General features: G+C 36.8%; 1 protein-coding gene across 2 annotated transcripts; it reads right to left on the bottom strand.

Annotated features, from left to right (window-relative positions):
* Positions 1-4,481: 4,481 nt before the first annotated feature.
* On the bottom strand, positions 4,482-15,177 carry LOC112194331 (receptor-like protein 33). 2 transcript variants are annotated; one of them, XM_040516556.1, is made up of 3 exons: positions 14,754-15,177; positions 13,951-14,632; positions 4,482-6,774 (listed from the first exon to the last, which is right to left on the bottom strand). In XM_040516556.1, the coding sequence occupies exons 2-3, from the start codon at positions 14,121-14,123 to the stop codon at positions 4,731-4,733; spliced, it is 2,217 nt and encodes a 738-aa protein (XP_040372490.1). In that variant the 5' UTR covers positions 14,124-14,632; positions 14,754-15,177; the 3' UTR covers positions 4,482-4,730. The 2 variants fall into 2 exon arrangements, with proteins under 2 accessions (XP_040372490.1, XP_040372489.1); XM_040516555.1 differs by having other exon boundaries at positions 13,951-15,177.
* Between the last annotated feature and the right edge of the window lie 370 nt (positions 15,178-15,547).

Here is a 15,547-nt window from a genome sequence, read left to right as displayed (position 1 = left end):
GGAATTTAATTCAACAGGCAATTCATCTTTTTTATTCCATTTTGTATAACTCTCCAGCAAGCAAGAAAAGTGTCTTGAACTTTTCCCATTTGGTATTTCGATTCTTGGTCTTTGATTGCCTTCAGTGCTGCTGTTTGTCTGCTATTAGCAATAATATTTTCTTCTTTAGAAATTTGCTTATTCATTCAAAAAATTCTATTTTAATACTATGTACCTCATGTTTTGATTGAATGGAATCTGATGCACAGAAAACAAAGAGGAAAGAAGCAGCCAACATGGAGGATCACAAGTAATTATGACAAACAACTTTAATTATGACAACAAACTTGGAGGAGGAGGATTTGAAAGTGTCTACTGGGGTCAGCTTTGGGATGGATCACAAGTAATCATCAATACTTTTAGTTTCTTTTTTTTAATCCAATCTGAATCATGCTGGTTAGTGGTTACTCAGTTAATTTTAACAGTATATTTGATTGATCATGGAATATTATTCGTTACGAACTTACAAAGGACAAAGAGCATTCATCAATCAAAATCTACTTATAGAAAAAATATCGGTTGATCATTAATTATCACATTGTGTGCGGCTAATTCTTTGCGTTCATAAACTTAACATGGTTTTGTCTTGTGCAATTGCAGGATATATCGTTAAGAGTCTTTGGGAATTACTTGGATGTCTTCCTGTTTATTTCGAAAACGTATTTTAATTGTTATATTCTAGCCTGTCAAAAAAAGAAAGAAAGAAAAGTCTATGGCTTCTAACGTATGGCATACGACTTTCATTATTGATTCGTATTCCAGCTTTCATTTATAAGACTGGCAAGAACTCTTGGGTGAAAAGCCTCAGTATCTAACCGTAACTTACAGCTTATAGTTGTTGAAAAGAAAGTTGGTTTCGGGGGTTCATTGATTAGTACCCCTTCGGTGATGGTAAGGTTGGGACCGCGGTCGTCTGTCTCCGCTTTGCCACAAATCTGAAAGAAGGTTGTTGCGATAATGACATCTGGTTTGTCTTTAAAATGTGTGGGAATACTGCTATGATTTTCTGTGGCTGCAAAACCCAATCAATATTTTAAGTGTAATCCAGGTATTAGAATGGAATGAGTAAATTGATCAGAGTAGGTTCAGTTGATGATAAATTGCCTAGAATTTGGTTAATGCATATTGTTGATTGAGTAAGGTTGTTTTTGGCCATGTTTGATGCACGTTTTAGAGAAGTAAATGTATAAATGTTGTCACTTAACAGCAAACGATGTTTTCATGGTAATTGAGATCACTTTCACTTTACCTAAATTAATTTAAAGTCTTCAACCTATGTAGTTCACAATATTTTTTTGTGTTTTTGGCAGAATGAAATGAAGAATTTCACCACATTGATTGTGGATATAACCTGCCATGGGTTTTGCTTATAACCTGCCATGGGTCAATGGCCACGTTTGAACATGTTAGTTTATCTCAGTATCTGCCTTTACATCAGTAATAGCTCATGAAGCTTCAGGATATCATGGGACTCTTACACAGTCTCACACACACATTTTTTGTTCCTTATTCCAAGTACCTCCATCTTCAGTTTGAAAGGAGTTCACACATATATTCTCCTTCCCCAATGTTCAGTTATTCAACAGGTATCAAGTCTATGCTCATACTTGAGGTTATCCTTGATTGGTATATTGTTTAATACAAATACATTTATTTGTTATTATTCTTCATATATTATCTCTCTGTAGCCTTCTATTACGACGGGAGTGCTGTTCGTTTAGTAATAGGGAATATATAAGAGCTGGTTTGGCTGAGTTAGAGCATTGGTGCAATGAAGCAACAGATGGTACCTTGAAACTATCTCTACCTTGCCTTATTGTATTGTAAACTCTTACTGACAACGAAAATGCAGTATGCAGGTTCAGCTTGGGATGAACTCGAGCATATTAGGCAAGCCATTGGATTCCTGGTATCTTTTAAATTTTATGTTATACCATTTCTATCTAATTCCAGTAACAATGGTGAAAGCAATAAATAGTAAAGTTGTCCTGAAATTTTACCATTTATTCAAACATTGCATGTTTCTTTTCTCTGTCATTTATCAGCCATATAGAGATAGAGCTGAAGTTTCAAATTGAAGCAAATTCAGTATATAGTATTGTTGTGTCTCTCATGTTTATTACTTTAGAAACTCTGTCTTTGAGTTTAGGACTGCCCTATGAAGAACGTTTTTTTTTTTTTTTGGGTCAATTCTGTAAAGAAGTAGTTATTTTATTTTCATGTCCTACTCTCCTCTACTCTCTGGTCAAGATTATTGATCTTTGCACTATTTTTGGGATTCAAAGAATTTGGAGGCTATTTTGCAGAAGAATCTAAAATTGTATCTTCTTATGTTTGAGGGAAGTTTGATGGTAATGGGTTGGATTTGTCTTTTGTTTGTATGTAATCCCATAATCTTATTTTGGTTTGGTGGAGAATCTCTTCTGTTTCACTTTTGGGGCCAAAGCAAATTGGATATCTGATTTGTTTTACACTCTACCCTGTTATAAGCTGTAAACGCCAAGGACCAGAGCCACCCAGCTAACAAATTCTGACTTCATTTTCGCGTTGGCTTTTATTTTCTTCTGTTTTCTTATGAGCCGTCTCTATTCAATCTTTTGTTTGATTACAAGTTATTGATGAATTGGTTACACTGTTTGATAGGCAAATGCCCATTTCAGCTTTGGACCTCTGTGTCAATATCTATCTGTAAGCTACTTGGATCACTTCCTTTTGGCCTTTGAAAATACCTGTAAGTGGGAATAGGAGGACTGATTTAGTATATTGTCTGCTTTATTGCATCAAAGTCCATTGCTGATTGCATTTATTGATTTCTGCATAAACCAGTATGCAGAATGGCAAAGTTTGGACTATGCAATAGTTGGCTATGGCATGTTTGCCCCTTGTGGCCAAAATGGAGGAGATTAATGTCCCACTCTCCCTTGATTTGCAGGTCAGGCTTTGGTCTCATTTTAATTTGATCTTTCTTAAACTTCTAATTTAGTTGTTTCGAGTCCTAAAGATTTGAGCTTTCACACAGGTGGCCAGGTCAGAATATGTATTCGAGGCTATAACTATTCAAAGAATGGAGCTACTGGTTTTGAGCACATTGAGATGGAGAATGCAAGTAGTTGCTCCATTTATCTGAACTATTCTGATTTAGTTGCTGAGACAAGAGGGTTGTTTCCCTACTAGAAAGAACCCTGTCTCAACCCTAAAATGTTGCACTTGAACATTTGTCTGCAATTTTGTGTTTATGTAGGTGCTTCTGTTCAACGATTCGTTTTTGGTACGTTGAACAAAATTATGTTTTTACAACTGAGGGTCATCCCTTTCCGGTGTTAAGTAGGCAGGCTTCTAGGAACCTACATCCAAACTAGGTATTGCTTCTACCAAAGTGCATACTTTGTTATTCTTCAAGACAGTTGCTTTACTTTTACAATATGGCTTTGCATCTATAAGTTATATTGCAGAATGATACCAGCTTTTATAATATGTAAAACAATAACATATTTGGTTAACATTTCTTAAATTGTGGTTCCTACTCAATTGTATATAATATTCAGGAAAAAAAGCCACAAACTCGCAGTATCCCGCAGGCAGGCTATCTAGTTTAGTGTTTCATGATTGATAGCTTTTCAACCCTTTAAAATTGACAGATTAATTAATATTTTCCCAACATATGACAATGTAAATCATGCACTTGCATTGTTTCTAGGAATTCAATTGTTAACTTTCAGTCAAAATAACGTAAATTCATGCACTAACATTTTTTCTAGGAATTCAATTGTTAACTATCAATCAAAATAACATCGGGGTGGGATGTCGATGTCGACGGCTCAAGGCTGTTTCTTTACTACTGTTTGATTTTGTGGTGTGTAGTTCTGCCTTGGTTGAGTTTAGGCTCTAGGTTGGGCCATCTTTGGGCCAGACTAAGTTGTGCTAGGGTTTTGTTTTAAGAGCTGATTTTAATCAATTTATTTTTAATAAGGCCTTACCTTTACTGGTGGATTTAGTGGGTTTCGGCTCAGCCGTGCACTTTATGTGTTTTGTTATACCTTGACCTTTGTGAAGTTACATGTGTGGCAAGTTCAGCCTAGTGGCCAGTATGGAAGTATACTAATTGTGGTCTTAGGTGGATGTACTGGTTGATTTGTTGGATTATGTAGTTTTATTTTGATCAAGATTTTGTTAGTCTGTAGTAGTCATTTTATCAAATGTGCAAGGAAGTTCTAGAATGAGAATTATTTGCTAGGGATTTGATTCCAGTTAAGCCGAAAAGGCAAAAGCATCGTTTATTGTGCTTCGGGAGCTTATGCTTTGGTGTATGTAATATCCTGGCGCTGACTTTGTACAGTCGTGTGAATATTAATGAATATTCCCCTAAAAAAAAAGATGGAATTTATATTCTTCAAATTTTACGGAATGAACCGCAGCTTATATCCAACACATAGCTATGCGTCTTACCTATTAACCTATTAATCCAAACAAAAGTCACACAAAGTTAATATATTACAATAACCATATTACATAAACGACTAGCACAACGATATGCTACACTACACAACATTTATAGTACTAGGTAAAAAATAAAAAATAAAAAACAAAAAACAAAAACAGCAGTAACAACAACGACTAGATGTGGTGATAACAACGAAAAGACGCCCAAGTGAGGCTCAGGCATTATAGAGTCCAACTACATTCGAACCAATTCAACGCCTTGTGTTTACGTAGACGTGTCTTCTATGATTACCAAATCTCTGCTCCAACTGAGGGAATATCTTGAAAAGAAAACTACACATAGCTCTGTAATACCATTTCCTCCATCTTTTGCAAAACAAAAGTGACCCAATGACAATTCCAAACCCACATGTAAATCCAATTTCAACACAGATAACATCCCAATCAATCTCATCTCCAGAATTCGGATCACTTGAGCTTCCATTTAAAATTGGTGGCGGCAATACTACATCCGATGTCAGAGGAGGCCCCCATAATCCTTTATTACCCTCAAAGGAGGTACTTGGAAATGTCGAAAACTGAGTGTTGGTTGGGATCCTTCCTGTCAATTGATTATATGAGACATTCAAGTGCGAAAGGAAATTGAGATTTGCAAACTCGGGGGGAATTTGGCCGCTCAAGTGGTTCTTTGAGAGATCTAAGGACTCCAATTGCCGCATCTTACCAAATGATGATGGGATTTTTCCGGTGAAAGCATTACCGGATAAGTTGAGAACATGTAGTGATTTCAACTCTCCAATTTCCTCAGGTATTGATCCGTTGAACTTGTTGGAGGAGTAGTCAATCAAGGTGAATATAGTTAAAATCTTAACCACATCCAATTCTAAACCTTTGATGATAGTTGTAATTGTATCTCTATAATAAAAGTCAATATATGTTTCTCTAATATATGTTTCTCTATTATATGTTTCTCCACCATACGAATAACATTCTCTAAGAGTTGGATTATTCTTGCACCGGTGATTAGAAGAAAATCCAGAAGAAAATCCAGAAGAAAATCCAAGGTTAGTTGGAGAATCATCCTTATTAGACACCATAGCCTGCCATGTTAGAGACAATCTTCCTGGCATATCACCACTGAAATTGTTGTGAGCTAAATCTATTATTTGAAGCACAGGCCATGTGCCATTGGTCTTGGGACATCCAATGCTTCCATAAAACTTGTTGGTCCGCAAAACAAGGACACGCAATGTGGTTAAGCTCATTAAAAAGCATGGAAAAGTATCAGCTATGTTATTGTTTCCAATGTTTGAAACCTCTAACTTTGAGCAGTTGACAAGAGATTTTGGAAACTTGCCTTGTATCTGATTGTTACTGAGGTCTAGAGTTTGTAGATTGCAACCCTTGAGAAAATTATCAGGAATTGTGCCACTCAGGTTGTTTCTTCTCAAATCAATGACCACATGTGAAAGTGATTGAGTCAAGCATTGGGGAATGTTTCCACTCAAGGAATTATTGGACAGATCAAGAACATTACCCCTTGTATTGCATATTGATTTTGGAATGGCTCCGTGAAAGTTATTGCTTGAAAGAGAAAGGTAAGACCCAGAAATGAAGTCACCAATGTCAGTCGGTATACTAGAGCTGAAATTATTTCTTGAATAATCTAGATAACTACTACTTAAGAACAAGGGGAAATGTCCCTGAAGCTGGTTTGAATGAAGATCAATCGATGACAGAACATAGCTAGAATTAAGTAGAGGAGCTTCTAAACTTTCCAAGGAGTTACAAGAAAGATTTAGTTCTTGCAGAGAATCAAAAATCCAAATCCAATTGGGTATCTGTCCTTGAATCTGGTTGCCCGAGAGGTCCAAGTAGGTTAAATGGGATTGAAGCTTGTTGGAATGAAAGTTCAGAGAAGATAAAGCAGAAGTGGAATTAGGAAGAGGAGCTTCAAGACTTGCCAAGGAGTTGCCAGAAAGATCAAGGGAATTGAGAGATTTGAGACTGAAAATCCAATTAGGTACCTCACCTTGAAGCTTGTTGGAATGAAGGTCCAGAGAAGATAAAGCAGAAGTGGAATTAGGAAGAGGAGCTTCAAGACTTGCCAAGGAGTTGCCAGAAAGATCAAGGGAATTGAGAGATTTGAGACTGAAAATCCAATTAGGTACCTCACCTTGAAGCTTGTTGGAATGAAGGTCCAGAGAAGATAAAGCAGAAGTGGAATTAGGAAGAGGAGCTTCAAGACTTGCAAAGGAGTTGCCAGAAAGATCAAGGGAATTAAGAGTTTTGAGACTCAAATGTAAAATAACCATATACATGCTCACAACATATGCACACAATCATAAAAGGGATTAAGGCTTACCTTCAGCAATTACTGGCATGGATTCCATCTTATGCAACTGCAAACACGAACACTGAATATAGCCTTCTGTTACTTACCAACTTGCTTCTCAATGGACAGAACAATATGCAAAACGTCGGTAGTAATCAGGGACCAATTCATCTGTATATATAGGTGACTTAAACCTCAAGAAGCTTCCCATTAAAGCTATCCATATCGGTTTAGGTTTCCTAGTTAGATTCTTAATGTATCACAACTTGTAGCCTTCCTTGTAGACTAAGCAATAGATTACTATCCTTAATGAATTGATACACTATTCATTAAGTCACTAGTATTGATTTACTGTTTGTATCCATGTTAAACTAGGATTGATATTAAGCTAATCATCAATTACTTTATGATGATATGTGTTATGTCCATATTTGATCTTACAATCTCCCCCTTGGACTCACACATATCATGCTCGATGATTTGCACCAGAGAACATCAAAACCTACTTAACTTACTGAAGTGCGCGCCAGATAACAAACTTAAATCGAAAATCCATTCCAACATGGTCAGATCACAGTTACTTATGCAGAGCAAGAAACAGTATACATTTTAACAAAAATGCAGAGTTTCAAAACCACAAACACAAGCTCCTGCAATCCACATATGTCAAACCAGAAGTGATACAATATATGTTAATGTGTATCAACAAGTAAACATATATTAGGTCCTACTTTATGTTTCTAAAACCAAAAACTCAAGCAAATTTACTGAACACTGATGGCTTAAAGATATTGCTTGAACCTTAACATCATGCTTCACATGATTTAAGCCATCTGATAGCAAGTATAACTTTAAACACAAAATCGATAATTTTCAGAACATTCAACAAAAACTGCAGTAATAACCAAAATCTGAAAATACCTCAAAATTTATTAATAATAAAATCTGTCATTACAAACAAGTTGTGATAAACAAAATAAAAGATCACAACTAAAACACAAGAACTCAAAAAACCTTAGAATTTTAAATGCTCCAACTGGACTAACTCTCTACTGAACCTAAGCATCTAAATTAGCTAAAATTCCAATGCTTGCTGTATGTTTCTGGAATGCTGCTACTGACAATGCCTTAGTGAAAGGATCTGCTAGCTGTGAATTTGTGTCAATACTCAAAACAGCTATTTCACCATGCTTTACTCTTTCTCTAACACTGTAATACTTTAGATCAATATGCTTGGAATTATTTGACCTTTTACTGTTCTTGCTAAAGAAAACTGCAGCCTCATTGTCACAATAAATTACAAGTGTTCCAGCCACAATGTGACTCAATACTTTGGTCTGCATGAGAAAATTCCTAATCCAAAGTCCTTCACACACAGTTTCATATACTGCAATAAATTCAGCTTGCATAGTAGAAGTTGAAACAAGTGTTTGTTTCATGGTTTTCCAAGCAATAGCACCTCCTGCAAGCAAGAACACATATCCACAAGTGGACTTCTTGGAGTCTGGATAATTCCCTGCAAAATCCGAGTCTGAGAATCCAATGAGTTTCAGATCCTCCACTTGCCTATAAACTAGCATGTGACTTTTAGTTCTCTGCAGGTATCTCAACACTTTCTTCCCAGCTACCCAATGTTCATGGCCTGGATTGGATTGGAATCTTGACAAAATCCCTACTGCAAAAGACAAGTCTGGCCTAGTGCAGACTTGTGCATACATGAGACTTCCTACAAGTCTGGCATAAGGCTTTGACTCCATATTTTCCTTTTCAACATCACTATTGGGACTTTGCTTCTTGGTTAGTTTATCTCCTTTGGACATGGGGACTTCTCCAGCTGCACACTTCTCCATACCAAATCTCTTTAAAACTTTGGTAATATAATTCTGTTGAGACAAACCAAGTAGTCTCTGTGCCCTATCTCTTTTAATCTCAATACCTAGTACATAGGATGCTTCTCCTAAGTCTTTCATGTCAAAATTCCTTGACAAAAAACTCTTGGTATCTTTAAGCAATTTAATGTTACTGCTAGCCAAAAGTATATCATCCACATAGAGTACCAGAAAAATAAAATTGTTCCCAACTGTCTTCAAATAAACACACTCATCAACAAGATTTTCTGTAAATCCAAAAGTAGAAATCACAGAATCAAATTTCTTGTACCACTGTCTAGAAGCTTGTTTTAGGCCATAAATTGATTTTCTTAACTTACACACTAAGTTTTCACTTCCAGCTTGTACAAACCCTTCTGGCTGTCTCATATAAATCACTTCATCTAGTTCGCCATTCAAGAAAGCTGTTTTAACATCCATCTGGTGCAGCTCCATATCAAAATGAGCCACTAAAGCCATGATTATCCTAAACGAGTCTTTTGTAGAAACTGGAGAAAAAGTCTCAGTAAAGTCAATGCCCTCCTTCTGTGTAAAACCCTTGGCAACTAATCTTGCTTTATGTCTCTCTACATTGCCATTTGCATCTCTTTTGGTTTTGAAAACCCATTTACAACCTATAGGCTTCTGGTTGGGGTCAGGTTCAACTAATTCCCAAACTGCATTTTGACTCATGGAATTAATTTCTGCTTCCATTGCTTGCTGCCATTGATGAGATTCACTACTTTCAATGGCCTGATTAAATGTAGTTGGATCATTGTCCTCTGCACAGTCCATTTCAATTTCTGCTTCTTGCAGATAAACAATGTAGTCACTCTCTTCCCCCCCATAAGTTGGTTTTCTTGCTCTCTGTGATCTTCTAGGCAGAGCCACTGGAGGATTCTGAGGTTCAATTACATGGCCAGTTACGTGGTCAGTTACTTGGTCAGTGACATGGGCAGTGACATGGTCAGTGACATGGGCAGTGACTTGACCAGGTACAGTTACTTGGGTAGTTACATGGTCAGTGACATGGGCAGTGACATGGTCAGTGACATGACCAGGCACAGTTACTTGGTCAGTTACATGGGCAGTGACTTGACCAGGCACAGTTACTTGGTCAGTTACATGGGCAGTGACTTGGTCAGTGACATGGTCAGTGACTTGGTCAGTTACTCGACCAGGGACAGTTACTTGGTCAGTGACATGGTCAGTTACGTGACCAGTGACATGATCAGTTACATCTTGTTCTAAAGGCAATGCTACACTTATATTCTCATCTGACACAATTTCCTCAAAATCTGAGGTTAAATCCTCAAGGTTTGTATTGTGAACTTTTTCACTTAGAAACTTTACTTGATGTGTTTCAAAAATTCTAGGTGAATGATGAGCAGAATATAACTTATAGCCTTTAGATTTATCTGGATAACCTACAAAATAGCAACTAACAGTTTTGGGGTCAAGTTTATTCAAGCTTGGATTATAAATCCTAGCTTCTGCATGACATCCCCAAACATGACAGTGATGAAGACTAGGTTTCCTGCCACACCAAAGCTCAAAAGCAGTATTTTCTATGGCTTTGCTAGGTGTTCTATTGCAAATATAATTTGCAGTTTTTAAAGCCTCACCCCACAGAAATTTAGGCAAACCAGTTGTACACATCATGCATCTAACCATGTTCAAAAGAGTCCTATTCTTTCTCTCTGCAACACCATTCTGTTGTGGATTATAGGGTGTTGTGTATTGAGCTTTAATTCCATTGTCTTGCAAAAACAAGGCAAATGGACCCTTTTGTTGGCCGGATTCAGTGTACTTTCCATAGAACTCTCCCCCTCTATCTGACCTCACTGTTTTGATTTTCTTTTCTAGTTGATTTTCTACCTCAGACTTAAAGATTTGAAAGGCTTTCAATGCTTGTGCCTTCTCTGAAAGTAGATAAATATAACTGTATCTAGAAAAGTCATCAATGAATGTGATAAAATACACATTCCCACAGATAGTTTGATGCCTAAATGGTCCACATATATCAGTGTGTATGAGTTCTAATAAATTTTGGCTTCTATATGCAGTCTTCTTTCTAGTATTAGTTATTTTTCCCTTAAAGCATTCAACACAGTCTGTTAGATCAGAAAAATCAAGTTCATTTAGGATGTTGTTTTTCACCAAAATTTTCAGTCTCTCTTTTGAAACATGGCCGAGTCTTCTATGCCATAAAAATGCAGACTTTTCATTTAGTTTGGTTCTTTTAACACCTATTAAAGTGTTAGTACTGTTTGTGTTATTTTCAACAAGTAAAATTTCTTGTTGAGCCATTGAACAATTTAACTGTAAATAATCATTCATAATAACACCAGAACCAATTTGAACAGAATTTTTAGAAATAAGAATTCCATTACTATCCATAACAAGTCTACAACCAGATTTTACTAAAAGAGAAACCGAAACCAAATTCCTTCTCATGGAAGGTACATAAAAAACATTGTCCAAAACTAACAATTTTCCTAATCCTAAATCGAGCTTTAAGGTTCCAATAGCCTTGACTGCCACTCTCATGCCATTGCCTACACACAGGTTCACTTCATCACTTTTTGGGATTCTCCTCCTTATGAATCCCTGCAAAGAATTAGTAATATGAATAGGTGAGCCTGAATCTATCCACCAAGACTGTGGTTCAACATTTATAAGATTAATTTCTAAAGAAAAAACTGTATTAGAAAAAATCTTACCCTTTTTGGCTAACCAATTTTTATAGCCAGTGCAGTCCTTTTTCATGTGTCCTACTCTTTTGCAAAAGTAGCACTTGAACCTAAATGGCCTATTTTCCTTGGCCACTGCAGCTGTTGAACTCTTAGTTATGGCTTTGATAGGCTTGAGCTTATTTTGGGGCTTTTTCCTTTTAGGCTTCTCAATGAGGTTAATGGTTGTAGCAGGTTCCTTTTCTTCCTTGATCCTAGATTCTTCATCCACACAGATGGATATAAGTTCATCTAGAGTCCAGTTTCCCTTTTGAGAGTTGTAACTGGTCCTAAGATGACTAAAACTGTTAGGCAAGGAATGTAGTGCATAATGCACTACCTGCTCATCCCTAACCCCCATCAAGAGCTCCCTGAGTCTGCCATTTATATTGATCATCTTCATAATATGCTCTCTAACTCCCCCTGAACCCATGTACTTCAAATCATGAAACTCCTTGGTTAGCCTAGCAGCTTCTGCCTTTTCACTTTCTTTAAACTTAGCACCTATGAGTTCCAAAAAATCTGATGCTAGCTCAGGTTCTTCTATACTTCCTCTGACAGTCTTGGACATAGAGGTACGAATGAGGTTCTTAGCCATTCTATTGGATCTATGCCACTTCTTGTAAAGATCAGTTTCCTTCTTAGTGCTCTTTTCAGTTAACTCTTCAGGTTTATCCTCAGTGAAGCAATAGTCTATGTTCTCATGCATTCCCATATAGTTTTCTACAGAATCTAGCCAAGCTCTATAGTTGGTTCCAGTTAACATCAAGACACTGTTCAAGTTCATGTAAGAGTTACCTAAGGAGCAAAACAAAAATTCGTGTGAGTTCTCAATTTGTAAAGAAAATAACTTTAAGTTTTCTGTGTTTTATTTAGCTTTAAGCAACCAAAACAAGAACATACAGAAAACCTAAACAATCCATACTTGCATTCATATCAGTCCATAACCAAAAATAATGTTAAGCAACACTTTTGAGCAGAAGCATAACATCCTGGAGTTCTTTATCAATATACCATGTTCAATGAAAACAAGTTATCCAAAGAAATTTATCCACATCTTTAGACAGAAGAAAAATTTCTAAGTATCCGTATTTATTTTCATCAAGCACGCATATTGCTGTTTTGTATTCTAAAACCATACTTGACCACTTCTTTGGAAGATAAAACTGAAGCATAGTTTTAAAACACAAAACACAATTTCAGTTTTGTTATTCGATCAGTTACTTGATTAGTTACCTGACCAGTTACTTGGTCAGTGACCTGGCCAGTTACATGGTCAGTGACCTGGCCAGTTACATGGTCAGTGACCTGGCCAGTTACATGGTCAGTGACCTGGCCAGTTACATGGTCAGTGACCTGACCAGTTGGTCAGTTACCTGATCATCGTTTTCTGCCAACATCAATGAAGAATGCTTTGTGCATCATAATCACTTATGCCAACAGAAAACCACAAAACCCATGAGCTTTTAACTTTATATTCTACCCAGATTCATCCTTGTAAGAAAATTAAGCTCTCGTATCTGTCAATTTTAATAATGTGTAAACAAAATCTGGGAGATTTTTGTTCTTCATGCAATTTTTTACACAATCACAGATACAATACCATATCATCAATCAATTCATCATGCATATTCAAGCACAATCAAAATTGTTTCGATTCCAAGAAACCACAGAACAATCAAGAAATTGTAAATTTCATCCGGTCACCATCTACTCTAACCTAACGCACGCCGGGAATGCAACTAGTGTTCTTGAGCACAATCAAAATTCAATTATCATGCTATGAATCGAAATCAATTTCACAGAAAAACCTGTTTTTGCTTTTTCCCCAATTTGCTGCTAAAAATCACAGCGGAAGCGTGAACTTGATATTTAACCAGATGCAGCAATTGACTTAAGTAACTTACCTTGATCAGTTACATGACCAGTTACATGGTCAGTTACCTGATCAGTGACTTGGTCCGTAAAGCAAAAACCCCTTTTTTTTTTTTTTTTTTTGTGTTTGTTTTGCAAAACCCTAAAACGATTTTGATACTTGTGAGCCTATGCTCTGATACCAATTGTAAAATAACCATATACATGCTCACAACATATGCACACAATCATAAAAGGGATTAAGGCTTACCTTCAGCAATTACTGGCATGGATTCCATCTTATGCAACTGCAAACACGAACACTGAATATAGCCTTCTGTTACTTACCAACTTGCTTCTCAATGGACAGAACAATATGCAAAACGTCGGTAGTAATCAGGGACCAATTCATCTGTATATATAGGTGACTTAAACCTCAAGAAGCTTCCCATTAAAGCTATCCATATCGGTTTAGGTTTCCTAGTTAGATTCTTAATGTATCACAACTTGTAGCCTTCCTTGTAGACTAAGCAATAGATTACTATCCTTAATGAATTGATACACTATTCATTAAGTCACTAGTATTGATTTACTGTTTGTATCCATGTTAAACTAGGATTGATATTAAGCTAATCATCAATTACTTTATGATGATATGTGTTATGTCCATATTTGATCTTACATCAAAATCCAATTAGGTATCATGCCTTGAATCTGGTTGTTTGAAAGGTCCAAGTGGTATAATATGGACTGATTTCTCAAGAAATCTGGGAATGCTCTCAACTTGTTAGAAGCCAATATCAAGTGGCGAATCTGAAGGAAGGAGGATTTACTGCCATTGTAATCAAACAACATGCTATTGTTGGAAAGATTAACCGATGAAAGATTTCTGGGCAGCCGTGGACCATTAAAAGGGAAGCCACTGAAGTTGTTTGAAGAAAGATTGAGAAACAGAAGTCCTTGAAGATTGAAGATAGATGTTGGTATTTGTCCTTCCAAATTGTTGTTTTCCAAATAAGGGTGTCAAATAAGGGCGAAGAGGTATTGGAAAATTCAGGGACTTGACCCGAGAACCGATTGTGGGAGAGTGTTAATCTTTCCAGTTTGGGAAGAGAAACAACAGATGAAGGAATACTCCCATTGAGTTGATTAAGTGACAAGTCAATCTCATGCAGAGATTGAAGCTTTGCAAGGGAGTCACATATAGGGCCTGAAAGACGACAACCAAACAAGCTCAACACCCTCAGATTTGGCAGCGAAGATGATATGGCTTCGCACCAGTCACTCCCTTGTCCTGATAGCACTACTGAATCAAGATATAACTCTGTAAGCTCTGTGAGGTTATGAATTAGCATGCTTAAATTCTGGATCTCAGCAAAAGAGGGGTAGGAATTATTAGAAAGATCAAGAGTTATCAGCCTTGTTAAGCGTGAAATCTCAATGGGAATAACCCCAGAAAAATAAGCATCACCTAAATTCAGATACCTCAACTCTGTAAGCTTTCCAATTGCAGATGGAATTGAAGAGCTTTTGAAGTTGTTATCGGCCAAATTGAGGCTCTGAAGATGTTGAAGTTGAAAGAGACTGCTTGAATTGTCAATGCTGCATGAGATAGACTCACTGCTGATGTCAAGACCAACAACACTCCCAATAGTGCTGCAAGTTACACCGAGCCAAGAACAACATTCGGTACGCGACTTCCATGTTATGAGCTTGACGGATTCGGAAGAATTAAATACAAGACTTCTCTTGAAATGGAGCAATGATTGTTTCTCGGCTTCAATACAGTTGCTGTGAACTATGGGGATGAGGTTAGTAACAGTGGTAGTGATTAAGAAGAGGAAGAAATGGAGGAACAGAGTTGGCATGTTTTAAGCAAAGGTTTAGACGCAGGCACAAATGTATTGTGGGAAAGTGATAATTGGAAACTGGTGATGGTTGTGGACTGGTGGTTGCTTTATAAGGTCATGGAATCAAAAAACGAGTCCATAAGATCTGTGATTAGCTTGAGTACTTTTAAGTCCTCTCCTTTCTATCCATCGGCAACATCCAAGAAAAATGAGACGGTAGGAAAGTGAAACTACTGCTGTTCCGTGACTATAACTTTCAAGTCCTCTCTTTAAAATTGACGACAAGAAAACACGTCCTATGTATTGCTTTCAAAAAGATATGGAACGGACCGCAATGTCTTTTAAAAGGTGGAATTGGAAAATGCCTCCATGATATAGAGATCTATACTAATTGGCTTGACTTCAAGTCTCCTACTTATTATTCATACT

The sequence above is a fragment of the Rosa chinensis genome, chromosome 3 (assembly GCF_002994745.2).
Source record: "Rosa chinensis cultivar Old Blush chromosome 3, RchiOBHm-V2, whole genome shotgun sequence".
NCBI lineage: Eukaryota > Viridiplantae > Streptophyta > Magnoliopsida > Rosales > Rosaceae > Rosa > Rosa chinensis.
The sequence above is the reverse complement of the archived record's forward strand: the minus strand, read 5'-3'. Positions and strand labels throughout refer to the sequence as shown.

Coding starts and splice junctions, on each gene's coding strand:
- LOC112194331 (XM_040516555.1), bottom strand. CDS start 14,123: ATGTTGTTTGATTACAATGGCAGTAAATCCTCCTTCCTTCAGATTCGC. Junction 6,775..13,950: donor ATACCTAATTGGATTTTGAT/GTAAGATCAAAT, acceptor TTTACATTTGAG/TCTCAAAACTCTTAATTCCC.